Source organism: Camelus ferus, chromosome 3 (genome assembly GCF_009834535.1).
Source record: "Camelus ferus isolate YT-003-E chromosome 3, BCGSAC_Cfer_1.0, whole genome shotgun sequence".
Taxonomy (NCBI): Eukaryota; Metazoa; Chordata; class Mammalia; order Artiodactyla; family Camelidae; genus Camelus; species Camelus ferus.
In genome coordinates this window covers 105205389-105233233 of record NC_045698.1, presented here as the reverse complement: position 1 = coordinate 105233233, position 27845 = coordinate 105205389, and the positions used below count along the sequence as shown (strand labels likewise).

At 40.1% G+C, this 27845-nt stretch overlaps 2 protein-coding genes and 1 long non-coding RNA gene across 19 annotated transcripts in view; 1 reads left to right on the top strand and 2 right to left on the bottom strand.

Annotated features, from left to right (window-relative positions):
• GRPEL2 (GrpE like 2, mitochondrial) lies at positions 1 to 10298 on the bottom strand. The gene is made up of 4 exons (XM_006175919.3): positions 10161 to 10298; positions 7654 to 7807; positions 6603 to 6684; positions 1 to 3244 (listed from the first exon to the last, which is right to left on the bottom strand). Exons 1-4 carry the CDS (start codon positions 10235 to 10237, stop codon positions 2880 to 2882), a joined length of 678 nt encoding a protein of 225 aa, XP_006175981.1. The 5' UTR covers positions 10238 to 10298; the 3' UTR covers positions 1 to 2879.
• A 74-nt stretch (positions 10299 to 10372) lies between these two features.
• Positions 10373 to 27845, top strand: part of LOC106728585 — a 94237-nt gene continuing 76764 nt past the window's right edge. For 9 of the 16 annotated variants that reach the window (XR_004318809.1, XR_004318812.1, XR_004318795.1 and 6 more), the window contains exons 1-2: positions 10439 to 10618; positions 22326 to 22501. This is a non-coding gene — a long non-coding RNA (uncharacterized LOC106728585). Of the gene's footprint in view, positions 10619 to 22325; positions 22502 to 27845 lie in introns of all 16 variants that reach the window. The other 7 variants (XR_004318800.1, XR_004318798.1, XR_004318804.1 and 4 more) reach the window with 6 other exon arrangements.
• Positions 14054 to 27845, bottom strand: part of AFAP1L1 (actin filament associated protein 1 like 1) — a 57815-nt gene continuing 44023 nt past the window's right edge. For both annotated transcript variants that reach the window (XM_032477063.1, XM_032477064.1), the window contains 4 exons: positions 20688 to 20852; positions 18540 to 18718; positions 16445 to 16573; positions 14054 to 14618 (listed from right to left, as the gene is read on the bottom strand). In XM_032477063.1, coding sequence (XP_032332954.1) covers positions 14595 to 14618; positions 16445 to 16573; positions 18540 to 18718; positions 20688 to 20852 — 497 coding nt within the window. In that variant the 3' untranslated portion in view covers positions 14054 to 14594. The remainder of the gene's footprint in view (positions 14619 to 16444; positions 16574 to 18539; positions 18719 to 20687; positions 20853 to 27845) is intronic.

Below are 27845 nucleotides of genomic sequence, written 5' to 3'. Positions count from 1 at the left end.
TTATTTCAATTAAGGTTTTATTAAAGTTGTTTCTGAAAATTACATTTCATCCTTAATTTCCATATTTGATTTTGCTTTAGTGTCTAAAACCTTACTTATCAAATCCTTTGCCATGAAAGAACACCATATAACTTTTATCAGTATCAAACTGAAGGATTCCATTATGGCAGTGAGGAAAATCCACAAAAGATTTGTATAATCCAAGTACTAAAACACCAAGATCCCTCTTCAAATGAGCCAAAGCTTCCTTACACATATTATCTGCAAGCCAATAATGTCTTTTCACTTTACCATCAATATGAATATAATTAAGAGCGCTGAAACAATTTTCTTGTTCCTCCAGTCACAAAACATAGATTTCCTTCATTATGGTTAAAACAAACAAACACAAAAACAAGCTGAAAGGAAAATAAGTCCACTGTGATTGATTAGCTTATATAATTTTTTTTTTTTAAACAGTCAAGCACCACTTAACCAGTCTTCCCCTTTCCCTAGACTTTAGGCAACTATAACAACATAGGAAAAACAATGTGTATAATAAAAGCAATAAAAATAAATATATGAGGGCCTACTGTAATAGGCAATTTGCACATTTCATTTAATCCTCGAAATACTTTGAGAATTGTAACCATTTTACAAACAAGGAAGTAGGCTCAGAAGATTGAAGTGATTGAGCTGGGAATTATGTTCAAGTTGATGCCTGTATGTCTCGGCAATGCTGTGCTGGCTCCTGAAAGCCCTTCAACTTTTTGAGATTCACACTGTTATAGCTCCATCTTCTAAATTTATACTTTCAAGTCTGCAAAACTACTGAATAATAGAAGAACCTAAAATTATTCTCATTCAATCTACTTGCTAAGACAGGAAGTTGCAAGGAATATTAAAAAACTCTTCAAGTAATCAGACCATTCCACACCTAAACTTACGGTTATTCTAATTTATTGGTAATGATAGCTAGTAATCCAAGAACACATGGGTAGTTATAATTGGCTCATTTTCTTGTTACCATGTGTCAATCTCAAAGGAATGAAGGCAAAAAAATTCACAAATTCCTACTGTGAAACCTGAATGCTCATTAAATTTAGTCTGTCTTAGTGGAATGCCAAAAGAGGCTCTGGTTTTAAACTCTCACCACTAGTCTTTGTTTGCATCTTAGAAGCATGTATTTGTTTTTTTAAGTGTCTAAATCTGGTGAAAATGGTAGGACCCACTGGGGGATGGCTTTGTTGATACATGTCTGTGTGGTATGCTAGAACTATCTATGATGTCTAAGAGGATAGCTTTCACCACCCCATGGGATGGGGTCACAGAGTTCTAGCAGAGATGGATTTATTTTATGGGTAACTAACTTGTACCTAAACCTGGGCAATCTGGACACCTAACAACATTAATTGTCTGCTGGAGGAATTATTTGCATATTTATTACAGAACTGTTGAATCTTAAATGATTAAAGTTGATATCTAGTTGTTTCTTACTCAAGTTCTCACTGAAACTTAGTTTGTTATTTTTAGAGTTTTTTTTTCCTTTGAGTCCAGTCCTAAAAAGACCATGTTTTCACACTTCAGAAGAAGCTGAAAGGGCAAGATTAGATCATCATTAAGGCCGCTTCTAACATTAAAAAATCCATAATGACCTCCTTTCTACAGTCTGATATATCATTCATTTACTAACTCATTTATTGAATAAATCTTTTACAGAATACCATCTATAAGCAAGACTGAAATAAAAAATAAAGACATAGGCTCATTAACTCTAGGAGGTCAATACATAAAAGGGGAGCTAGATGTTTACACATGTGACATGAGACAGATACAACAAAAACTAGAAAATAAAACTCATCAATGTAAGAGAGGTAGTGAATTGGGAGTGCCAAAAGACCCCCCAAAAACACACACAAAAGAACCCCCCAACCCAGCAAAACTAAATGAAATAAGAAATCATGGGAACGTAATATATTTTGTCCTGACACCTCCCCACATAATCTTATAAAGGGTCATAAGGTAAATCTGACAAAGTGGCAGAGAATTTAAGAGCTAGTAGAAAGAGAAGTTGTGAGTAAATTACCTGCACAGACTGATGTAGGTTATTAGCTATCGCTGCTGCTGCAATTTCCCTGAAATGATAATAAACCTACGGAGGCTGAAAATAATCTGAAGATAATTTAGCAAAGAAAGCACAAGGTTTCTTGGCCATACTTGCCTGAAAGGGACCTAGTATCTCAACTTCTTGATGCTCCCTGCCTTCCAAGTCTTGCCTGAGCCTTTAGCCTTGTACGTGGGATTTGAAAAGGGACAATGAGTGTGAATATGAAGCCTACCTGGCAGAACTACAAGGACAAAAGATGGCTAAAAGGAAAATAAAAAAGTGAAGTCCTGAAAAATCTCTGTGCATAAAAATCAACCCACATGGTCTAAATGCGTACAACTATAAAGCTTTATCATCTAAGTACCCAAATGTTGAACCAATCCCTACCATCTGCTTTTCCCACAAAACACAAGATCCTATACAATTTGTTTATAGGGACCATTAGGAAGGAACATTTAGTTGAAAATACACAAACATATACTCATTTCCACCTTTAGAAAGGATTTTGGGTTGAAAGTCATCAGAGTACCAATTTAAAAATAATTTTCTTAAACATATTTTGATAAGGCCACAGGAACACTTGTCACATTGTTCAAATGCCCAATGGCAAGACTTCTGATGAGACCAAACAGGTCACATTAAATCAATAGAGTATCTTAGAAATAAAGCCAATATGACTAAATCCAAAACAGATTACATGAAGTACCTCATGTACAATACAAACCTAGTTTAATAAATAAAAGAATCACAGGTGACTGCATGCTGGGAGAACACTCAGTTCCTCATGGCCCATTCATAGTCTCCTCTGAGACTCTACTGCCACTTCCACCTGGGCAAGTCTAATGGTGCGGCCATGAAGCTTGTAGCCGTCTTGCCTTACTAATGCCACGGTGCCAGGCTGCACCCCTACACCAGCTGGCACATGACAGATGAGTTCATGCTCATGAGGGTCATATTTGTCACCAATGGGTGTCATCTTCTCCAGGCCATGTTTGGCAAACACACTTTTCAGCTTTGCTTCTAAAAGTGACAACCCTCGGAAGATCTTCTCCAGAATGAGCTTCTGTTCCCCAGGCTCTGTTTCTTCAGAAATGCACTCTGTAGTCTTCTCCAAAATGTCTGCCACCTCTACCAAGTCCTTACAGAAGCTCTGAATGCCTACAGAGAGACCAGACACTCTTAATGTTTGTGAGGACATCACTCTGCTCTTGAGGGTAGAGTTTGGGGAAGGCCCAGAGAGATGGCTGGTATATTGGGTACCCCAGGAAATGGGAAGATTGCCACACAGGATTCTGGGATCATCATCAATGATTATTACTGCAACCCACTGACAAGCCAGCATTTCTCTTGGAAGAAATGTGACTAGGAAGCCTACCAGGAAATGGGGAAGATGGTTAGAACCCAGGGGCCAGGTAAGACTATATACAAAGGTTCAGAAAACTGTTCTTTAAAACTTGACTACTGTTATATGCTTCTTGTACTTTTGTTATTATTCACCTTTAGTAGTATGTTACACACATTTTGAAAATTCCTATCTCAGTTGTGCTAAGGCATGCATTTTCAATAGAAACAAGATATTAGTATTTCATTGATGGGGGAATAATAAAAGAATAGTTGACAAGACTAAGAGGAGACAAAGAGTGGTTTATTCTTGAGGATTAGCTAAATAGGAACAGGAAAGTAAGACACTCCATAGACAAGGTAAGTCTCTAAATGCCTGCTATGAAGTTTTCTATACCTGATGGAGACAGGCCACCTGACTTGTCTAATCTTTTTAGAATCACATAAACTTTATAAAAGTAAACTCATTTGTGGAAAAATCTTACTACTCCCAATGCTGCATCCTTGATTTTTCTCACAGATATGAGAAGGAATATCATCATTACAGATATCCATGGTAATACAAAAGTCCTGGATGGAGCTGATGGGGGGTAAAGGACTTTGTTGAATTAGCTTTAATCCAAGGACAGGTTCAAGGTCCTGTGCCAAAACAGGTAGCTTAAAAGAGATGATGACAGAGGAGACATTTTCTAGGTACATACTGCCTGGATGGGAAGTAATGACTGACACAGAGGTAGAGATTCTACCTTTAACTTCTGGGTAACAGAAATCCACTCCAGTTTCTTGAGCAAAACAGGTGGAACAGAATTTAAGTTATCTAACAATAACACATAATGACTGGGTGCTTGGGGCAGGACAGATGGGTGGGGTGAAAAGATGTCAGAAGAAATAGAGCAGAGCCAACTGAAGTAATCTTGGTATGATATGGTTGGAAGCTAGAGAGGAGGCAATGGAGAGGAAAGAGTGAAAGCAGCAGGCATTTCCTGGGAACCAGACTTGGTGTATTCAGAATTCCACAAAACACCTCCCCCATCACCATTAGGGATGGCAGCTGTATATATTAATGGCTGTTAGTAACATCAGCAGAAAAAGTGGAAGAGATTAAATAAAGGCTTGAAAAGTACACTGACAAAATTTAGAGAAAAGAATGTCTGATAAAGATCAATCAGGGACATCAAAGGCTTTCCCTGGCTATTCAGAGGAAGACAAATACTCTAATAGAATTTTGAAAGCTGTAAACTGCTGGGTTGATTTCTACACTGCCATGGTACAAGAGTCCTGGCTTTTAGTCAGTAAACTGGTAATAATCTGGGTAAACAGAAGCCTGGATTCTCTTGCCTATAGAGTGATTCTGTTTGTATTATTGTGTTACTTTAATAGATGGTTGGTGTTCACACCATTCCTTAGAGGGGATAAAGATCTCTGTGACCTGTTTAAGAGAAGGTGGGTAACTGAGACAAGACTATCCCTAGAAGGAGGATAGTCATCATGCTATACTCTGCATTAATTAAATAAAAATAAAAGCTTCCTACTTTTTTTCTAATTCCATGCTCACAGAACAATCTTTAAGTTTCTAAGTATTCCTCGCCACTAGGAGGAAATGACCCAAGCAAATAACTTATGTGGCATGTTTTGCTAGACATTTTTCTCTCTAAATTAATGAATTAGATTACCAAATTCTTTTGAATTTAGTTAATATGTGCTTGTTTCTAAGCACCTCATTAATTCTTGAGGAAACTGACATAATCCAGTTTCTAACGCATCAAAACTTGACTTCTGGTAAGTCAGCTCACTCTGCTCCCCTCAAGCAGGCAGGAAGTCTTCCCATTATCACAATTGGTCTATTTGCTACAAAAACTCCCTGTAGCTTAGAGGTCACCAAACTTTCTGTAAAAGTCCAGGATAGTAAATATTTTAGGTTTTGTGGGATAAGAGGCAGAATTAAGCATCTTACGTAGGTGATTATTAGCAAAAGAGAAAATCAATTTCCACAAATTTTTAATGATGAAATTCAGGACTGTATTTACTATATTTAACAGCTGGTAGGATTGGCCTGCAGGCTATAGTTTGCTAGCCCTGATAGTTGGAAATAGGAGACTAAAACATGGATGAAATAACAAGAACACAGTTTGGGGGCCAGTATTTAGCTATTTAGGAATTCAACTTGGTGGTTAGTATTTACTCAAAGTCTTGAAAGATGAGTCTATAGCACTGAATGAAAAGCAGAAGGCTATGCCAAAGCACTGGAGTTGGACAGGGCAGGAACGAAGGGAATCCTGTGTACAAATACCAGATAAAACATAAAGAGGGAGTAGTGTGATAAAAGGAAAAGAATAACAGATTAGGGGTCAATGGACTCATGTCTACACACCTGTCACCAAATAACTTTTTCTAGCTCACCTATAAGAGGAGATTGGACTAGATAAAATCCAGAGGCCCCTCAAGCACTCCATCTTATGTGTAGTAAAAGTATACTGCTCCATATTAAATTATGAGTACAGCAAGTAATCACAGATTTGCCCTTTACCCTTGAATCCCTGTTACTTAACTAAGATTTTCATGAGCAAATTTGGAAAGAGATGTGGTGCACTTAGGAAAAAGTTTCTGAAAGACTTTGAAATGGACTAAAAAGATTACTCAGTGTCATCAGTGAAAAACAGATTTGATCTAGCACAGCCTTCAGGGTTATCTGATTCCGTGTGGTGTGAGCCTCTGAGTTGTAACTTAGCAAGTTGTAGAACACTGAGAGTATTCTCATCCATAGTTGTGAAAATTGTCTGTTGGGGACACAGGTGATTATTGCACTATGGATACAGACCAATTTTGCCTGAAGCAAAATTTCAGCATTTCTGACTGCCTACATGTTTGCTCTTTGAAATCTCCTGTGAACATTTCAATGATTTACTTGTTCATTAATGAGTTAAACAGAATTGCTTGTATAAGCACTAGAATATTAACTGTACAGGCTTGAAAATAAAGGCAAGCATTATTTTAGCAAATGGTTCACTTGACAACATTCTCAATAAGCAGCACAGAAAGCCTCTGGGGATAGAGGAAGGGCAGGGTATGGATTAGTTAAGGACCCAGATGTGTTTTTGGCTAAGTTCAGTGTGCAGAACTGCTAGTAAAGTGCCCTTAAACTAAAAGGTGTTTTTATTATTAATAAATCTCTCACCAAATATCTTGGCATCTTCTACACATCTCTGGGTCCGCCTTCTTATATTTTCACCATCAGCTATAGCTCTCTGGTATCTCACCTGAGTATCAAAAGCAAAGTCAAAGTGATAAGAATAAAAATGCTTATTGGTGGAAAGGAACTTTTTGCTTACTTCACACATTTTACCCTTGTGATAGGTTTTTATTAAAAAAAATTAGGAGTTATAGGAATCTTAGATCAGCTACTCTAAAATTCTTAGTCAGAGCAAAACTCTTTTTATGACAGCCTTCATAGGCTGTCATTTAGCCCGCTAGTTTGAACACTAAACAACTGTTTTCAAGCTCATTATCCTGAGAAAAAGCTTTCTTTTTCACCATCAGCCAATACTCCATCCGCCAACTTTCTTTAGTTGAACTGAACTCTAGGACAACCAAGAGTAAGTTTTAAAAATGTGCCGTCTATTTGAAGGCAGTTATCTTAGCCTCTTTAGTCTTTTTCTCTTTCATTCTTACAATCTCTGGTTCCTTTAATTACTCTCATAAGACATGCTTTCCAACCTCCTTTCTCTTTTTGGGTGGTCTTGCTTTGGAATTACTCTAATTACTTATCTTCCTCAAAGTTTATCTGTCAGCCCAGTACGGCATAGTATCCCAGCTGTAGCCTGATTGGCAGAATACAATGATAAGTGAGATCACTCATTCAGCAAATATTTATTAAGTGTCTAGTACATGTCTACTACATGTACTTTCTTTGAAGCTACCAAAACATCAGATACCTAAGTACTGGAACACGGGAGGGAACTGCAGAGAAATGATCATCTGTAGTCAGTGATGTTTTTGAACTACTACAGATTATTTTGCCTAGTATACCTAGCAAGAGTGGAAGTGGGGTGAAGGGTAAGTAAAGAGCCAATTAGAGGAAACTCAATTTTAAAATCCGACATAAAAACTTTATGTAGATATTTAAACTGGAGGGAAGATGTGAAGATAATATAGATAATCTAAGCAGATAATAGAAAACATAATATATATTATAGAATATATGAACAGATAATGTAAAATTCACTCACTGTTAAATCCTGGACTTCCTTCTCCAGTTTAACAGCTTTTAGCTTTAAGGCTCGTTCTGCAAGAGAGGGCCCAAGCTCATCAGGAGGGTCCTCAGAATTGCAGTCCTCACCAGCAGTTCTCTGGGTAGCAGTGCTGAAAGGATGCAGCCACCCCCTAAAGTGGGAGAGAGGTGGTACATTATGAAGAAATGCCATCACAGACAGCTAAAGTTACAACAAAGTTCAAAGTCTGCAGTGTTTCCCAGACTGACTCTCTCTAGTCAAAGTGCTTTCAGTCACAGAAACAATACAAACACTTACAATGTGCTTGCTGGATGCAAGACATAGTTGTCAGGGTTTTACTTAAATCATCCTTTCATCTCACAAAGTGTGAGGTAAATACTATTATCATCCCTATATTATAGATGAGAAAACCGAAGCTCAGAGAGGCTTCTGATTTGCCTAAGATCACAGAGCTCGTATTCTGTTGAACCAGGATACTGAAAATTAGGCAGTAGAAATAGCCAAAAGTGGGGACACAAAAGTCAACAAGAGAAAACCAAATTCTAATACTTAGAACCAGCAGGGCAACATCAGAAGCAGGAAATCAAACACAAAGCCAAACAGTTCAGGTTCACTCCTTCATTTTATAGATGAGGAAATTGATTCCAGTAAACGTACCTTATCATATCAAACTGAAGTTAGGCCTAGAATTCTGAAGCTTTTCTGACCCACAAATTCTAAGTAAAAGTAAGGCTTTTATGGAAAAGAATCTGTGCTAAGAGAAAATGAGTTGGGAACTCACCTATATGTAAAATTAAGTCAATTAAATACTTATAAAACACTGTATGTTGTGGACTGTGAACTATAAACAGGTGAATAAAATAGATCTTTGCATTCAATTAGTTTGTAATCTAGAGTTTTGTACAGCTAAAATGTTTGACACACAGTTCAGTTTATATAAAAAATTTAGAGTAGGGGCTAGCTGTAGATCTTGGATTGTAGCAGTCAATCAAGGAAGTTTCTGTTACATCCCCATGATCCTTATTTTTGAAGTAAAACCATCAAGAAAATCTGTGAATGCGAAAGGTCTTTAAAACAAATAGTTTATTTATGTAAACTGGCATATACTGAAGAGTGGTCACTGAGGTGAAATCTAAGCAAAGGCTTATAGTGGATAAAGGAGTTTATTTCAAGAAAATGAAGAGGAACAGTCACTATAAGTGTGTGGGGAAGAGGACTTTTATCTTCTAGGCCAATCTTGAATTCAGCTATTATGATCTGGTGTCAGATTACATATGATTACAAATTTTTAGTTCAGAAAATATGGTCACCATAGATCGGGGGCACATCACACAGGGTGAAATAGATCCTTCCTCCTAAATTCCTTAACAAATTACATTTATCCAACTGAAAGTAGGTCACAATATCCTCAGCCTCAGCTGAAAGGGAAAATGGCCAGAGCCAAAGTCGTGAAAAAGAAGGGAGTTGTGGCAGATCCTCTCAACTCCTAGTGCTTCAGAATTGGAGGGAGGGGAAATTTTGTTAGAAGGAAACATTTTTCTTTTATCTCTTCCCTACACCACAAACTGCCAAAAAGACCTTAAGGAAAAAAAAAAGAAAAAGAAAAAAAGCTTGAAATCCTGACTTCACCCTCTCAACCAGATGATGGGGGTGGGGAACTGAGTTAGGTGTGTTAAGATACAAAGGTGACAGTTACGCAAAGTGCCCGGATTTCACCACAGTTTAATTTACTTTTCATAAATCCAACCTTACCCATCCCCCACTCAGCAATTTTTATTCTTTCAGATAAAGAAACTGTCAACGGGGAATCGTCCCTGAGAATAATTAATATTGGTCACTAATTAAAAGGACCAATTCTAGAACCCTGACTGGTTTCCAGTCTGGGTTCCACCACTTCCCAAGTATTTAAGTTTGGAGAAGTTACTCAACTTTTGTAAACCTCAGCTGCCTCAATTAAACGGGGAAATAAAAAGAACTACCCATAGTCTACAATCAGCATGATAAGTGATCAATAAAAGCTGCCGCAATCGAATAAAAGCAGCAACCGGAACTTCACAGACTCCCAAAGGCAGGTGGAAGGGCCGTTTGGAGAGAGGCCAAGTCCAATGCCCTCTTTTTACCGATAGATAAAATCAAGCCCAGATAGTGGGGAAAGGACGGGCCAAAGATCATGCAGGGTATTGGGGGAAAAAATCCCAATTCACCAGGCACCAAAGCTGGAGAGAAGGGGGCGGGGAAGGTACACTCCCAACTCAATCGACGCTCGGGCTGAAGAAAAGGTCCCACCTCCGAGGGCGTGACCTCGGATCTTCCCACCTTCCTCGGCCTGGCAAGGAGGCGCGGCTGTGGACCTCAGTTTCCCGCTCCGTAAGATGGGGCCGTGAGCGCCCGGTTGTCGTGGCTAAGAGGCTTGGTGGGTCCTCTCGCCCTCCAGTCTACAATCGCCCCTCTGGCTCGCTGGTCCCGTATCGTCCTCACATCCCCAACCCCATGGCCTTGCTCACCTGCCGTCAGATGCAGCACTCGAGGCCAGGAGGGGTTGCATCCGCCGCCGGACCGCCCACAGGAGCCGCGCGGCCATGTTCCCCACCTCGGCCCACGGAGACAGCGCACGCGCACTCGCTTCAAGTAACGAGCTACGCGCCCTTCAAAAACCACGTTTCCCGGTAGCCTTCGCGGGCGTTTCTCTCTCACCGCCCCGGAAGGGAATACCACACTTCCGGTTGCCCTTGCTCTCTGCGCGGTTCCCCATCCGGTCTTCCCGATGTAACTCAGCTCTTCCGGTCCTCTGCGTGTTTGGCGCGTAAGGTGGGTTCCTGTTGTAAGGACGTACGCTCCGTGCTAGACGCGGAATCCGCCGCAAAACGGATAGCAGCTGTGCCCTCATGGAGCTTACGTGAAGTTATGCACAACAAACAAATGCAAACGCGGTATAAAGTCAAAATATGACCGGTGTTTAAAGGTGAGGGGCATAGTACTGCGGAAGCCTAGAATACGGTGCGGCCGAGTGTGGGTAGTTTTCCCAAAGGAAATAATATTTGAACTGAAAGCTGAGTAAAGTAGGTGTAAAGAGGACGCAAGTGGTTCAGGTAGAGGGAAACAGTATTTGCAAAGTCGGGACGGAAAGTATTGCGGTTAAGGAGCTGAAATACTGGAGGCAGGGGAGAGGCAACACTAGAAGGTGGTTAGGCAGGGTCAGTTCACGTGAGGAGTTAAAAACATCGAAGCCCAACCCTCTTCTCTCCCATCACTCTTCCTGGCTTTTCCCCTCCAATTCCCTCTTTTTTTCTGACTATGTTTTAAAATGCTGTGTATTTTCTTATTTTCCCTCACATGTAAACTCCATTAGGGCAGAGATTTTTTTTTTTTTTTTTTTTTTTTGGTCTCTTCGCACTAAATGAACAGTGCCCTAATGTGGTTGCTAAATTTTTTTTTTTGTTAAATGAACTTGGAGTCGTATTCTGATTGCAATGGAAACGTGTTACAAAACCTTTACATGTTTAAGGAATTTGCTGTATGGAGGAGATTGTTGGGTCGAAGAAAAGGGGTAGGGAGACAAGCTATTGGACTAGTCCATTGCAAGGAAGGGCTGTATTCTGTCCTGGGGTCACCTCGACAGAGAAACCTTTGTAACCACCCTTTTTAAAGAATATACTATTTTAGGTTTGTTCAGCACATTTTCCTTTCCCTCTTAGTATTTTATTTTTTGCTTCCTTTTTGTTTGTTCTCCCAACTAGTGTATGAACTTGGATTAGGGTGTCTTGTTCACAGCTGTGATTTCTGACATCTCGAACAAAAGGTGTACATAGTAGGTGCTAAAATGTTTGTGGAGTGAATTAATGAAGTTGGATGGTGTCAGTGGAGATAGGAAAAAGTGGCTGGATTTTAGAGAGGCGTAGTAGGGAAAGTAGACAGGATGTGAGGATGGACTGGTAATTGGGGTTGAGGGCACATGGAGTTGCCAGACTACTTACTAAATAGTCCCTAATATCAAAAAAAGTTTTTTAAGGGATGGGAGGTGTGCTTTCATCATTCTGAATCTTCACCATAACGTGGCTTACTTGTAGTATAGCTATTTGGGTCAGATGTTCTCTCTGCTTGTCTGTGAGTTCCATGAGGGCAGAGCTGGAGGCTTTTGCATCTTTATATTCTGTCCAGGGCCCAGCTCACATGTGTTGTAACCAACACCTTATGTTTCTTTTTGGCTTTAGGAGAAGAGTAACATGGTTTAAGGAGGAATTATGATTCTCTTTTACATATGAGAAAACTAAGGGTCAGAGAGGTTGGTGAACCTGCTCAAGGATCCCCACTGAGGATCCGATGATACTAGAAAACTGATAGTCTGAACACTTGGCAGTGCTGGAGAGGATGGAGTTTCAAGCCCAGCTGAGACCCATGAGCCTGAAAACTTTGAAAAAACAATCAAACCAGAACTGGCATCCGTGCTTTTGCCATTTTGCTTACACTTCTCTTAGCTAACTTAACAGCAGATGTGCTGCATATATGCATCCATTCATTCATCTATTAAGTGCATGTGTGCTTCTGAATGCTGCAGAGCAAGGGGAGAGGGGAGACATGAATAAAATAGAACCTTGGAACTAAGGAGGGGGGGCTATAGGGTCAGATTTCATGTGTTCAAGTGCCAGCCCCACCATTTCCTAACTGGGCTTTGGCAAGCTACTTAACCTCTTTGGGCTTCCATTTCCTGAACTGTGAAAACTGGGGTAAGAGAACCTAACTCACAGGGTTTTGGGAAGACTAAAGGGATAATACCTGCAAAAGTGGTGAGTTAGCCCCTGGATCACCTATATAATTTAGAGGGCAAAAGGAAAATGTGGAGCCCCTTGTTCAAGATTACTCGGAGGGTAACAGCAGAGCATTAAACTAAGCATAGGGCCCTGCTAAGTGCGGAACCCTGCATGACTGCACACGTGGCATGCCTATGAAGCCGGCCCTGGCTAACACAGTGCCTGATGCATGTTGAGTGCTTAGTAAATGTTAATTTTTAATTTCTAAGAGTCCCTGCTCTCAAAGAATCCAAAATCTATTGATGGGAAAGGACATTTCACCTCAAAATAGTTGCATGAGAAAGAATGTGACACACACTGAGGATGCAATCAGATTGCTGGTTACCATTACAGGATCCACATTTTAAGAAAACACTGACAATCCAGATTATGTAAGCTCCTTTGTCACTGAAAACACTCAGGTGGAATCTGGATGAAAGCTGTCAGTTACGGATTGGTTGCCTTTTAGCTTTTGGTGGTTGTAATAACTATGTAAAAGTCATTTCTTCAGTGGAAGGAACAGAATTTTGAGTCAGTCATTTCTTATCTAGCTAATAAGAAGAAACTCTATTGGCTGAACATTTCCTATTTCTCAGACATTGTGCAAGATGCTTCCAATGTATTGTCTCATTGAATTCCCCCTGTAGTCATGGGAGAAAAGTACAATTGTTAACCTAGTTTTCACAAGTAAGGAAAACAAGAATCAGAGAAGTCAAACGACTTTCCCAAAGTCACACGACTTTCCCAAAGTCACAGCTGGTTAAGTAGAAGAGGCAGGGCTCAAACAGCCATGCGTGGATCCGGGCTTATCAGCCCTAAACCTTATGCTCTGCCACTGGCAGCTGGGTGCTTTTGGTCAGGTTATGCTACTTGCTCTGATCTCCAGCTACCTCAGAGGGCGATAAAGTTTGAGTGAGGCTCAAGTATGTAAAGCCATAGGTAAATAAAGTATGTGAAGCCTCTAGCAGAGTGTCCAGAGGTTATGCTGGGATTTCCATTCTCTCTTCCTGAGCTAACCTCTGAACTCAAGAGTTAAGTGGTTTTATCTTTATTGGGGGGAAAGGTGATAAAGACCTATAAAGTGCCTACAGTGTTGAGAAAGCAGTGAGTAGTAAGGAGACTACCTGGGACTTGAGGTCCTTGTTCCCCTGTAAAAATACCAAGTGTTTGTAAAAGGCTTAGCACCCTTGTGGCAGAAATGAGACACCATCCTCTGTCATAGTTTTTCTTGATAGCAGGTATGGAAAGGCAGACTGGTGGGCCTTCAAGTGTAAGATAAGGTTTAGACCTAAATAAAGGGTGTCACCTGGGTTTCTAACCATAGCTTCTTGAGCCTGAGTGCCATATAAATTAAGTAAGGGGCCTGATTGACAGCAAATGACCCTACCCTACAATGCCTGTAGCATCCTGTGGACATTAGAAATCCATACTCCTGTCACTTAGTGCCACTGTGAGCTTAAAATATGTCAGCTACTGAACCTCTCTGCCTAATTAACCTCTTTTTGCCAGATCTCTGACTTGAAAACATCCAAATCTGGGATTCTGGATTCTGTATCATGAGGATTCTGTAATCATGAAGAATGATTGTAGGATATACATGATCTCTATAGTTTTTGTTCATTTTTATGCAGGAGATAATTCTATTGATTTTTTTTATCCTATTTATCTTGCCCAGAGGTTATCAGTAATGCCCAACATGAATCCATTTGGCACAAGTGTGATTGGATAATCAAGTCTTGTCTCTTTACACTGCACCACTGATGCCTCAGCTCTGCCCTCCTTTGCCCCAAGGACTGGGAATGGGATGCTGAGAATGGGATGGAATGTCTTATTCACATGTGCTTTCATTTCTTCTTCAGAAAGGAAGGCAAAGACATTTAACAAAACCTTTACAACTGTGCAGATTTCTGTCTCCCTCCACCCCCTTTTCCACCTTCCATAAAGTTACAAGGTTGCCCTCCATTTCCCTCTTCTCTTCTACTTCTTCCCTCCCCATGTCCCCTATAATCATGCAGACGATAAAGGCTGGTCTTTTGGGTGCCCCAGAGGGTGTGGGCTATTTCCAGTCTTCCGAAGTCTCCTTGTGAAAAAGCATTTCTCTCTTGAATGGACAAGGTGATATTTCCTTTGGATGAAATCCTCATCTTCTTTCTAGGTCTTCTTCATTTCCCATTCCTGAAGTAGAGAAAGACAGAAAAAAATCAGTCTGTTGAATATTCTACTGTGACTTGTAGGATAAAACCATTCCACTGCACCTAATTATTTAAAGATCTCCATGGCCAGATTAGAGAGTCATAGGTCCTAATCTACTCTCATTCTTTGGCCTCAGGTAAGCCATACCTCCACACTGGGTCTCACCTCTAAGGGGACTCAAACACCACAGTTTGTCTTTTTCAAACAAGGAAACTGAGGTCCAGAAGGAGCTGGGGAGTGGAGACCGCATCAGTGCTATTCCCCAGCACTGTGACTGGTGTAGGAGGCTGATAGGAGAGAAGGCAAGGCAGTTTAACAATAAGGGTGAGGACAGGCTGCTCACAGGGCCCTGTTCCTTCTGGGGTCATCTAGGAGTTCACCTGAGATGAACAATGAAGTCATGGCCAACAGTGAATGGCTTTTTACTCATATACAATCTATGGTGTTTCCAGCCAGCCCCAGAGGGGATAGTATGAACCGGGTTAGAAGGTGATGTTTAGAAAATTCTTGGTGGGAGAATTCTCCAGTCCCAACCTGTGCCTCTTGAGTCTTCACCATCTAGACTGTAGTTGCTCAGGGAAGTGACCTAAGTCATCCTTTCTTTTCCTCATCCTCCACATCCTCATCAGCAAATCCTTCAGCTCTACCTCCAAAGCCAGCTATTTCCTATCACCTCTACTAAACCTTTCTAATCTCTTACCAAGATTACTGCTTCTTACTGGTCTCTCATATTCCCTTATCATTCTCAGCATAGCCAGGATGGTCCTTTAAAAATGTAATTCATGACCAAAAATTCCTTGGTCAAAACTTGCCATTGACCTTCCATTATGTTAGAACAAAATCCAAAGGTCTTCCAATGGCCTACAAGGATCAAGGAGAAGCAAACTACGGTTCATGGGCCATATCTGGCCTGCTACATGTTTTTGTGTGACCTGTCAGCTAAGAACAGTTTTTAGATTTTTAAATATTTGGAAAAATAATAATTTTTCACAACACCTGAAATTTATATGAAATTTAAGTCTCACTGTCCATAAACAAAGTTTTATTGGGATACAGCCATGTTCATCATTCATTTACATATTGCCTAGGCTACTTTCCTGCTCTGATGGCCAGGCTGAGTCATTGTGAAAGAGACCACGTGTTCCACAGTGCCTCAAATAGTTACTATCTGACTCTTCTCAGAAAAAGTTTGCCAGTGTCTGATCTGATCTAGATGATCTGGTCTTGGGCCAGTTACTTCTCTAGTCTCATATCCTAATGCTCAGGTATTTGTATTTTTAGGTCCACACTTTCTTATCTTCAATTCTGAAATGCAAAGAGCTCTGAAACCAAAATTTTTCTCAAGTGTTTTGGCACATACTCATTTGGTGACAGAACCTGACCTGAACTGATAGGAGGCTGTTTGTAATCTATTTCTTCCACATGGTGTGAATATTCACGTCTTGCTGTAGAATTATTAACGTGTTCACTTACAGGGTACCTCCTGAGAATTTGGGGTTTTTCATCATATATAGCATATGCACCATATTGTCTCTCTGAAATTCGAGAAGCTGTGAAACACTGCTGGCCCCAAGTTTCTGCAGGCTCAGAAACCAGAACTTGTTAGAACTATGTGTTAAGAAAAAGTAAACAGGTTCTGAATGAGATTTGAGCAAATCGTCTCTGAGCAAAGTTTGTGAGTTTTACTATTTGGATATATTGGCATTTCTCTGCCTTTCTCACTAGCTGATTTTTTGGTTCTTGGTGAGGTTCCATAGAAGGCAGGCTGCCAGATCTCTGAATTTTGATAAGCTTAGCTTTCAGGGTACCTTGGCTTTTTGTAGCACCCTTCCTTGGTTGGAGGTTACAATGGATGGGCTTCTCTTCCGCAGCTCAGAAACACAATTGACAGGGAGAGGTTGCTCTGGGGCGTTGTTCTGGGGTTTATTTGCAGGTTCCTGTTGATGATAAGAATAGTTACATAGGTGAGGTCTAGTGCTGGCTACTTACACTCAGCCTGCCCGCAAAAGAATGTAAGTAGAAGGTACTATGCAAACATTCTGGCATCAAACGGGTGGAAGATACCTGAGGGCCTTGGAATAAAGATAATGACAAAAATTACAAAAATTAAAGTTATTGAACACTCATTATACACCAAGCACTGCATAGATTAGCTAATTTAGCCTTTTGAAGCCTATAAAGCAGGTGCTATTGTTAGTCATCCTATTTTACAGATAAGGAAAATGAGATCAGGTCACTGCTCAAGGCCATACAGTTGGTGAGTGGGAAAGCTGGGATTCAAAACCCACAGTCCTGTCTCTTAACTTCTCTCCTATATTCCTTTGCATTTTCTACACTGCCTTTACCCCCTGTATTTTCCCAGTGTTTGCTTAGTACCTTACTGGATGTAATTCCTTTAGTGACATACTTAGAGTTAAGCCTGCAGAGAATTTAGAGAAGACTATTTGTCTCCAAAAGCCATCATAAGGATCAAAAGTGGAGGGAAAAGCCTGGAATGTGAATATCGGGGCATACTGGTGGGAGAAAGCAGCTTGGATGAGCAAACCACTTCTAACTCCCACCAGCCCTCTGTGACTTTGGGAAGTTGTTTTTTCCCTGGCCCTTAAACTCTTCATCTCTAATTGAGATTGGAAATGCTCCACAGAGAGGAAGTGTAGGGGTGGAAGAAACTTCTCTGACTTCAGAGTCATGAGGTGTGGTGTGACCTCAGACAACAATAGGAATACTGTTCCCAGTGACAACTCACACTTATTGGACTAGTTATTTCATCTGAGTCTCAATTTCCTTGTCTGAAAGCAGGTATAACATGTATTCATTTGACAGACATTTATTGCACTCCTACTCTATTTCAGACTGAAGAACCAGGTGTATAATGATAAACAAAACAGACACAGTCCAGTTCTTAGTAAAAATACAATCTAGTGGGGGAGGCAGGTAAGTAAGGACATGAATATATTTTATATACATGTATACAGATACATATATTCACACACAAATTGTGCTTAATGTTATGAGGCAGAATAACAGATGGGACTGTCAGTAATTTAGACCACTGGTTCCCAGATGGGGGCGATTTTGTCCTCCAGGAGACATCTGGCAATTCTGGAGACATTTTTGGTTGTCATAACTGGGCCTGGCCTGAAGCATCAGTGAATTTGGCATCAAATGGGTGCTAGGAATGACACTAAACATCCTGCAATGCACATAATAGTCCCTATAAAAAAGAATTACTGGTTTCAAGTGTCAGTAATGCTGAGGTTGAAATATTGATAAAGACAGGTCAGTGAAGTTCTCCCTGAGGATGTCCTATTCAAGAAGAGTTGCTGGGAAAATTAGAAGTAATGGAAGCAAATCCCTGAGGATGGCCTGGTACACTGGGGATCCTAGGAGAGGGCATGTGCTTGGTGGCTAAAGCAGAGCTCTGGAGTCAGACTTCCTGGCTTTGGATCTTGTCTCCCACTTAGCTGAGTGACCTTGAGCAAGACATTCAACATCTGAACCTTAGTTTCCTTAAAGTCTCAAATGGGGTGAGCACACATAATACTATGTCACAGACCTGTGAAGATTGTGTGAGATAATACAGGTTAAGATGCTGTACTGGCCTAAGGTAATTGATCAACACAAGTTTGTTATTATTGTCAATAGCTCCAAGGGCACTTCTAAGATCATATTCAGGATAAAAAGTCAAATGCTGGTGTTTCAGTGGAGAGAACACAGGCCAGAGAAGAGCTTGAAGAGTCCCCTTCATAGCTGTGCCACCTGTGGCATGTCTGCTCTCCTTGTGGGCCTCAGCTTTCTCATCTGTATATAGCATAACTCCTACCCCAAACAGTGATCATGAAGATCTGTAGCGTATGAGGGAGTTAAGGAGCAGCTCGCCTGGTGCAGAGGGAGTAGACTCACCCCACTTTTGTTCTTGCTGTTCACGGAGAGCCCCAGGGCTGGCCCCCCTGCCAGGGACTGCTGCAAACGCTCCTTCACAGCCACCAGCCGCAGCTCTAGGTCAATCCGGCGCTCCTCCTTCGCCCGACACTGAGCTTCCAGGGTGGCCAGGGCCTCCTCCAGACCCTTTAACTTTGCCCCTGTGTCCAAAGACATTGATGAGAAATAGCTGAGCCTGGCCTGGAAGCATCAGGGAGTTTGGCAGGACCTCAGGCCCTAGTCTGCCCTCCCCAAGGGCCTTTCCAGCCTCAGTCTTGGTGAAGGGATGGATTTTGGGCCTGGGGTTCTAGCTCCATGCTACGTTGTGTGGTTTTTACCTGCCCAGTATCCATTTCCCCATTCCGTTCTCATTCCTTACAGTTTGAATGGGGCTGACCTCACTCCTAGTTAAAGGGTTGGCACATAACTTAGACCCTGGCTCATAATTATATCTCCTTTTCTGGTCACAGTGATTGGTTTAGGGATCAAAGCTGGTCTAATCAGAGTGAATCTTGAAGTGTTTTGGGGGGCCTTTGGGAAGAGAAGCCTCTCTGCTGGGGTGGCTGCATGGATTGGATGAGGGCTAGAGTTGTGTAGCCTTTATACCACCACGAGGGACATAGAATGAAACCAGTGTAGGGGAAGGCAGAAGCAAGAACTAGAAAAGGCCTTGCTGTCACTGATCACTCAAGTTTCCCATTACGTTTTTCTTTTCATTTCTAAGCCAATTTGAGTTTGGTTTCTCTTTTAACAAAGAATCATGACACAGGGCTTTACATTGATCATAGACTCCTACTAGGATTTAGCTGCTTATTCAGTTTAAGCCAACAAAACTATGTTGTGCCAAGAGCTGTGTTGGATCTTACCAGGTTTAAAAATCAGTTCCATTGTTTGCCCTGAGGGAAGCTGCACTGGAGGTTTTTCTAGCAATGGTGGGTTTTAAAAATTCATTTGTTCATTCACTTGTTTGTTCATTCATTCATTCAGTAAATATTTATTGAGTGCTTACTACGTACCAGGCACTGTTCTGTGCCCTTGGGATATATCAGTGAACAAAATAGGCAAAGATCTTTGCCCTTTTGGAGCTTATAATTTGTGTGTGTGTGTGTGTTTGCGCGCACGTGCGCGTGCATGAGACAGAGAACAATGCGGTAAATAAATAATATGTTAAAAAGTGATATGCAATAGAAAAAAATTGAGCAGGACAAGTTGGACAGTCAAGTCATTCTGGTCCAAATCCTGGTTCTGACTCATAGTTCTTCATATTGAAACCAAACTGCATTTTTGTGCCTTCTTCCCATTGATTCTAGTTCCTAGACACACATAACAAATCTTTAAGCCAGAAGTTCTCAGTCTGAGGCTCATGTATTCCTGGGCAATCTATGGCTCCAGGAGCACATGAGCTCCTAAAATTGCTTGCAACATTGTGAACTGTGGGGATTTTCTCCCTTAGGAAACCCTCCATAGGTTCCATCCGATTCTCATGAGGCTGTATGACCCTGGACATATTCTATATAAGGAGAAGACCTCTATTCCCTCCAGATGTTCAGAAACCTCAGTCTGAAAGGGTGCTGAACTGCAGCTATAGAGAAAATTCAACAGAAACCTGGCAGGAAAGTGGGGTGCAGAGGAGCCCAGGGCAGGCAGGGCCTGCAGAGGCCATGGCCTTGGGTTTCAGAAGAGGATCCTGGCGAAGTGTCACTGTCCATCACTCCCAGTACCTAGCCTAATGTCTCACACACTTGGATGCTTAGCATGTATTTGTGAATGAGTGAGTTAATGTGGAGTTCAAAAGGATATGTCTTATTTCCTTAATTGTAAGGTACACTCTGTTTTTCACATTTTAACATTTCTATGATCAGATCTTATTTTACCACATTAAGTGTACACATTTGTGTTGCTTTTTCATCCCCTCACTCTAAAAGCATTTATTAAATTGGTGGTACTTCCATTAGTCAGGAGAGAGGAGGAGGAGGAGGAGGGAGAGGAGGGGGAGAGAGGAGGTGGGGGGAAGAAAAGGCGGGGAGAAGCCTACCTGTTCCTGGTAAGAAACCAGGTGGCTGGTGCAAGGGGAGGTGTCAAGGCTGAGGCCCCCCCTCCATGTGCTCAGGACCACACCCATATAGGTACCTGGGCTGTTCCGAATGGCCTCCTTTAGTTCCCTTTTTTCCTGTCGCAGTGCCATCAGCTCTGTCCGGATTGTCTCTTTCTCTTTCTCCAGCTTCTCTTTTTCTATCAGGTACCTCCTGGCATCCTCCTCAGCTCGGTTCTTACCGTACTTATACTGATGGGCACCTGCAGAGATGAGGCAAGAAAAGGCCCTCAGTTCTGACCCCTGTGAAGGTATTGGGTGGTGGTAGCTTCTCTCTCAATCTCTCCATCTATAAAACAGCAATATTTAGATCTATGCCCCTAGATACGTTTAGTGTGAGGGAAAGGGGACAGGGAGCCAAAGGGAGGCAGTAGAGCAGGGGGATGAGGAACAAAGGCATTACAACCAGACAGTCTGTTTTCTTTTGCCCTTTGCTGGTTGTTTGACATCAGGCAAAGCAGATGTGGTGTTTTTGTGCCTTCGCTTACGCTTTAGTTTCCTTGCTTGTAAGTATGGGTATTGGTCAAATTTACCTCTTGGCATTGTGAAAAGGACTAAGAGACAGACATGAAAAGTACCTAGTATGGTACTTGGCAAATAGTCAGTACTTGATAGATATTAGTTATAATGTAAAACAAAATTTTTGATGCACACACTCTTTAGTTTTAAAAGGGCATTTTTATAGTTAACTCTATTATACATAAGACAAAGAGACAGCTACATATAACTCAGACTTGGGGCAAAAGTTAGGCATTGCTCATTTTATTACTGAGAGATCAGTGGAAAGAGAGGAACCTAGAAGTGTACTGTAGGCTCTATTCTATAGTGGACAGTGACAGGACATGGTTATGGCAAAAATGTATCAGCCATTTACTATATGCTAGGCCATTTATATGCATTTCTATTTAATCCTCACAAAAACTTACTATTAATATCTCTACTTTATCTTGAGGTATCTGACACAGAGAGGTTAGGTCTCACTGCTAATGATGGTAGAGCCCAGGTTTGAGCTCCAGGGTCCGTGCTGTGCAATACTGCTCTTGCTTGGGCAAGGCCAGAGTACAACCTCCCTGTGAAAGTTTTATTTTATTATTATTATTATCATTATCATTATTATTATTATTATTATTATTATTATTATTATTATTATTATTATTATTTTCTGCTACAGGCAACTACATGTAGTCCTCTGTAAGTGGGGTGTGGAGCAATTCCCACGGTTTGCTGATAATTGGGGGTCTTGTCTCTCCAGCTCTGTGGGGATTGCAATGGTCATCTATTACCTATGCCGAAAGTCAGTTCCTGCCACAACTACCCTGCAATTCAAGCCTCATTGTAAATAAAACATGGAACGCAGAGAATGGGATCCATGGCTCCTTCTACTTCCCAGATACACAATGGTATCCCAAGGGAGCTGGCACCCAGACTTTTGGATTTTGTAGACTGGTAAAATAAAAATAAGTAGAGAGACCAACAAAGGATTGTCAGCATTATTATACTGTATCAGATAAGGACCTTAAAACTACCAACTACCATCTATTATTCCCAGTATTTATAAAAAATAATATTTTAACATCCTGGCTTGAACACAAACAGAATGAATGTCATTTATATTGAATAGAATTAACTTTATGAAAAACTTCATGCACTGTGCTTATTTTTCTCATTTATTGCAGATGAGTGAAAATTGCCTCTGGGACCAAAACAGCAAGTAAACTCACCTTTGGGAGCCACCGCCCTGATCCTCGTTGATGTGTCAGCACCACGGAGAGCAGCTTATCTCACACCCAACCCGTTAGTGCTTGAGTCACTCAAATGGTGGTAAAGAAGCAAACTACGTTTTTTCTAATCGGTAAGTTCTGTGGGCCTCATAGTATTAGGGATAAAATGTTTGTTTCAGAACTGCCCAAGTACCTTCCAGAAAAATCTGGGCCTCCATAGTAAGGAAAAAAAAGGAATATTTAATGTCCAAGTTAGTAAGGTAACTAATGCACAAATGTAGTTATGTATCAGTACTTCTTTCCTTTTTATTGCTGAATAATCTAGGTGATTTTAGGGGGAGCCCTCCATTGTGTCTGCTGAGAAGTCAGCTGTTAATGTTATTGGGGATCCTTTGTAAGTGATGAATTCATTTTCTCTTCTGGTTTCAAGATCTTCTCCTTGTCTTTGGCTTTAGCATTTTGAGCATGATGTGTCTTTTGTGGATCTCTGTGCCTTTATCCTCCTGGAACTTGATTGAGCTTCCTTGTTGTGAAATTAATGATTTCAATAAATTTGGCAACTTTTCAGCCATTACTTCTTTTAAAATTTTTATGCTCCTTTCTCTTTCTTCTCTCCTAATACTCTCTTTATGCATATGTTAGTGCACTTAATGGTATCTCATATTTCTCTGAGGTTCTGTTCATTTTTCTTCATTCTTTTTTTCTCTCTGTTCTTTGGAATGCATAATCTCTATTGATCTATCTTCAGGTTTACTGATTCTTTTGCCACTTCAAATGTACTGTTAAGCCATTTGATAGGATGTTGTCATCTTGCCTTTCTTTACTTTTTTTTTTTTATTAACTGAAGTTCATACTTTATTAGATTTATTTAGATTTTACCTAATGTCCTTTTTCTGTTGCAGAATCCCACTTAGGCTGCCACATTACATTTAGTCATCATGTCTCCTTAGGCTCTTCTTGGCTGTGACATTTCTCAGACTTTTTTTTCCTCCCAGTTCAATTGAGATAATAATTGACATATAGCCATGTATGAGTTTAAGGTACATTGCATAATGATTTGACTTACATACATCATGAAATGATTATCGCAGTAAGTTTAGTGAACATCCATTATCTTGTCTAGATACAAAATTAAAGAAATAGAAAAAATTTTTTTTTCCTTGTGATGAGAACTCTAAGGATTTACTCTCTTAACAACTCTCATACAGCAGTGTTAATCATATTTATCATGTTGTACATTACATCCCTAGTACTTATTTATCTTATAACTAAAAGTTTGTACCTTTTGACTACTTTCATCCAATCCCCTTCCTCTCACCCCTACCTCTGGTAACCACAAATCTGATCTCTTTTTCTATGAATTTGTTTTTGAACTAAATTTGACCTATAATACTGTGTTAGTTCCTGGTATACAACATAGTAATTTGATGTTTCTATACATTTCAAAATGATCACCATGTAGTTATCATGTTACCATCTGTCACCATACAAAGATATTATATAATTATTAACTATATTCCTTGTACTATACATTTAATGTCCATGAATCATTTTATAACTGGAAGTTTGTACCTCTTAATCTCCCTCACCTCTCTCCTCCCCCTGACTCCCTCCCCTCTGGCAACCACCTGTTTGTTCTCTGTGTCTTTGACTCTGTTTCTGTTTTGTCATGTTTGTTTGTTTTGTTTTTTAGATTCCACATATAAGTGAAATCATATGTATTTGTCTTTCTCTTGACTTATTTCACTTAGCATAATACCCTCTAAATCTATCTATGTTGTCACAAATGGCAAGATTTCATTCTTTTTAATGGCTGAGTAATATTCCATTATGTGAATATGTGATGTGTGTATATGTTATATTCTTTATCCACTCATCTATTGATGGGCATTTAGGTTGCTTCCATATTTAGTTATTGTAAATAATGCGGCAATGAACATAGAACATATATCGGTGTTTTCATTTTCTTTGGGTACATACCCAGAAGTAGAATTGCTGGGTGTTATGGTAGTTCTATGTTTGTGGAACCTCTAATTTACACTCCCACCAACAGTGCATAAGAGTTCCCTTTTTTCCACGTCGTCACCAATACTTGTTAATTGTCGTCTTTTTGATAATAGCCATTCTGACAGATGTAAGGTGATACCTCATTGTGGTTTTGATTTGCACTTCCGTGATGATTAGTGATGTTGAGCATCTTATCATGTGCCTGTTGGCCATCTGTAAGTCTTCTTTGGAAAAATGTCTATGGTCCTATGCCTATTTTTAAATTGTGTTTCGGTACACATTTTAGAGTTATTTTTTCTAGTTCTGTAAAAAATGCCATTGGTATTTTAATAGGGATTGCACTGAATCTGTAGATTGTCTTGGGTAGTATGGTCATTTTATTCGCTATTAATTCTTCCAATCCAAGAATATGGTATATCTTTTCATCTGCTTGTGTCATCTTCAATTTCTTTCATCGGTGTCTTATAGTCTTCTGAGTTTTTACCTCCTTAGATTTATTCCTAGGTATCTTATTCTTTTTATGTTTTTAAAATTAAAAAAATTTTAACTTCTTTATTTTTTATTTAAAGATTTTAAAATTTTTATACAATTTTTAAAGGTTACTTTCCATTTACGGTTACTACAAAATATTGCCTATGTCCCCTGCATTGTACAGTACACCCTTGAGCCTGTCTTAGTTCACTTAGCATAATGTGCACCATTTTGCTGCAAATGGCAAGATTTGTTCCTTTTTAATGGCTGAATAGTATTCCATTATATATATTTTCATCTTTATCCATTCATCTGTTAACTTAGGTTGTTTCCATCTCTTGGCAATTACAAATAATGCTTCTGTGAACATTAGGGTGCATGTATCTTTTCAAATTAGTGTTTTTGTTTTTTTTTTTTTCAGATATATACGCAGGAGTGGAATTGCTGGGTCATATGGTAGTTCTATTTTTAATTTTTTTGAGAAACTTCCATACTATTGTCTACAGTGGCTGCACCAATTTACGTTCCCACCAGTGCATGAGGGTTCCCTTTTGTTCACATCCTTGCCAGCATTTGTTATTTGTAGACTTTGGTAATAGCCATTCTCACAGGTATGAGGTATCTTATTGGGACTTTGATTTGCATTTCCCTGATGATTAGCGATGTTGAGCATCTTTTCATGTGCCTGTTGGCCATCTGCACTTCCTGTTTGGAAAAATATCTCTTTAGTTCTTCTGCCCATTTTTCAGTCGAGTTGTGTGTATTTTTGATGTTGAGTTGTATGAGCTATTTGTGTATGTTGGATATTAATCCTTATCAGTTGTATCATTTGCAAATAGTTTCACCCATTTGCAAGTAGGTTGTCTTTTTGTTATGTTGATGGTTTCCTTTGCTATGCGAAAGCTTTTAAGTTTAATTAGGTCCTATTTGTTTATTTTTGCTTTTATTTCCTTTACTTTAGGAGGGGGATCCAAAAAAATATTGGTTTAATTTATGTCAGAGTGTTCTGCCTATATTTTCCTCTAGGAATTTTAGAATATCCAGTCTTACATTTAGGTCTTTAATCCATTTTGAGCTTAGTTTTGTATATGGTGTCAGAGAATGTTCTAACTTCATTCTTTTACCTGTAAGCGGTCCGGTTTTCCCAACATCACTTGCTGAAGAGACTGTCTTTTCTCCATTGTATATTCTTGCCTCCTTTGTTATAGGTTAATTGACTGTAAGTGCATGGGTTTATTTCTGGGCTTCTGTCACATTCCATTGATCTATGTGTCTGTTTTTATGCCAGTACCATACTGTTTTGATGACTAGCTTTGAAGTCAGAGAGTGTGATTCCTCCAGCTCTGTTCTTTCTCAAGATTGTTTTGGCTATTTGGGGTCTTTTGTATTTCTGTACAAATTTTAGAATTATTTGTTCTAGTTCTGTGAAGAATGTCACTGGTGTTTTGATAAGGATAGCACTGAATCTGTAGATTGCCTTGAGCAGTATGGTCATTTTAACAATATTGATTCTTCCAGTCCAAGAACATGGTGTATCTTTCCATCTATTTGTGTCATCTTCAATTTCTTTAATCAGCATCTTACAGTTTTCAGCATATAGACCTTTTACCTCCTTAGTTAGATTTATTCCCAGGTATTTTATTCTTTTTAAATGTGATTCTAAATGGGATTGTTTTCTTAATTTCTGTTTCTGATAGTTCATTGTTGGTGTATAGAAATGTAACAGATTTCTCTATATTATTTTGTATCCTGCAAATTTACCAAATTCATTGATGAGCTCTAATAGTTTTTTGGTGTCTTTAGAATTATATATGTCTAGTATCATGTTTTCTGCAGACAGTGACAGTTTTACTTCTTCACTTTCAGTTCCTTCCTTTACTTCTTTAAGCATGGTTTACCTTAGTTCTTTGAACATATTTACAAAGGATGCTTTGAAGTCTTTGTTAAATTCTACATGTGGGCCCTCTCACAGGCAGTTTCTGTTACCTGCTTTTTTCCCTCTGCATGGGTAACACTTTCCTACTTCCTTGCATGTGTCATAATTTTTTTTTGTGAAAATCGGACATTTTAGATAATATACTGTAGCATCTCTGGATATACTGATCGCCGACCCCCAGCAGGTTATTTGTTTGTTTAGTGGCTTAGCTGGCTCTTTTAGTGAAGTACATTTCTCACTGCAGCTGAATCCTTTGATGTTGAGCGTCAGCGGGTAGAGCCTTGGGCATGTGCACGGTCACCCTGGGAGAACAGTGGTCTTAGCAGGGCTCTCTCTGGTTCTCTTTCTGATCTTTCTGTTAAGTTGCCTGACTTTACTGGCAACTTAATCACACCGAGGTGTTAGGCTCCGCTAATTGTCAGCTGATTGCTCTATTGTTTTTGACAATGTCCTGGATCATCATTTGCTCTACATTCTGTTCCAACTAAAGTCAATTCTTTTGAAGGAGAGCTTTGAAATTCTTTGTTTTTATGACCTGCCTTTCACCCTAGGCAAAATCTCTGAGTCACTGTTCTGAATCTAGGGATAGGAACAATGGCCTGCTTCCCTTGGCGTGACACCTCTGTTTTATGAGCAGGATGCTGGGTGGGGAAAGTAACCTCTCATCTTAGCTTGCCTCTCCCACTGTGGAACACCTGCCTTATAAGTGAGCTGGGGTGAGGGCAGTTGGCTCCCATATCCTTGGCCTTCCCTACCTGGGGTCAAGCCTCTGCCCAATGAGTGGGGTCTGGGTAGTGAAGGGAGCTTCCTACTTCTGGGCTGCACTCACCTGGAATTTAGCATCTGTAACACATAGTTGGGGATGATGAGAAATGCTGGTGACAGCTCTTACTGGGGAGATGCTGCAGATCTTGACTGGGAACTAGGAAGAGAGAACCCCAATTTCCTGTCCACACCTGCCTAGAGTAAAGAGTCTGTCACACTGAGCTGGGAAAAGGGTAAAGGAGTGGGTTGTGGCTCCAACACTACAAACTCTCACTGTTTTTTTTTTTTTTACTGAG

Bases quoted from the DNA above. Each gene is read 5' to 3' on its own strand.
- GRPEL2 (XM_006175919.3), bottom strand. From the start codon at position 10,237: ATGGCCGCGCGGCTCCTGTGGGCGGTCCGGCGGCGGATGCAACCCCTC. The intron at 7,808-10,160 runs GTGAGCAAGGCC...CTCCCACTTTAG, and splicing joins AGTGCTGCATCTGACGGCAG to GGGGTGGCTGCATCCTTTCA. The intron at 6,685-7,653 runs GTGAGTGAATTT...TTTGATACTCAG, and splicing joins AGGAAGTCCAGGATTTAACA to GTGAGATACCAGAGAGCTAT.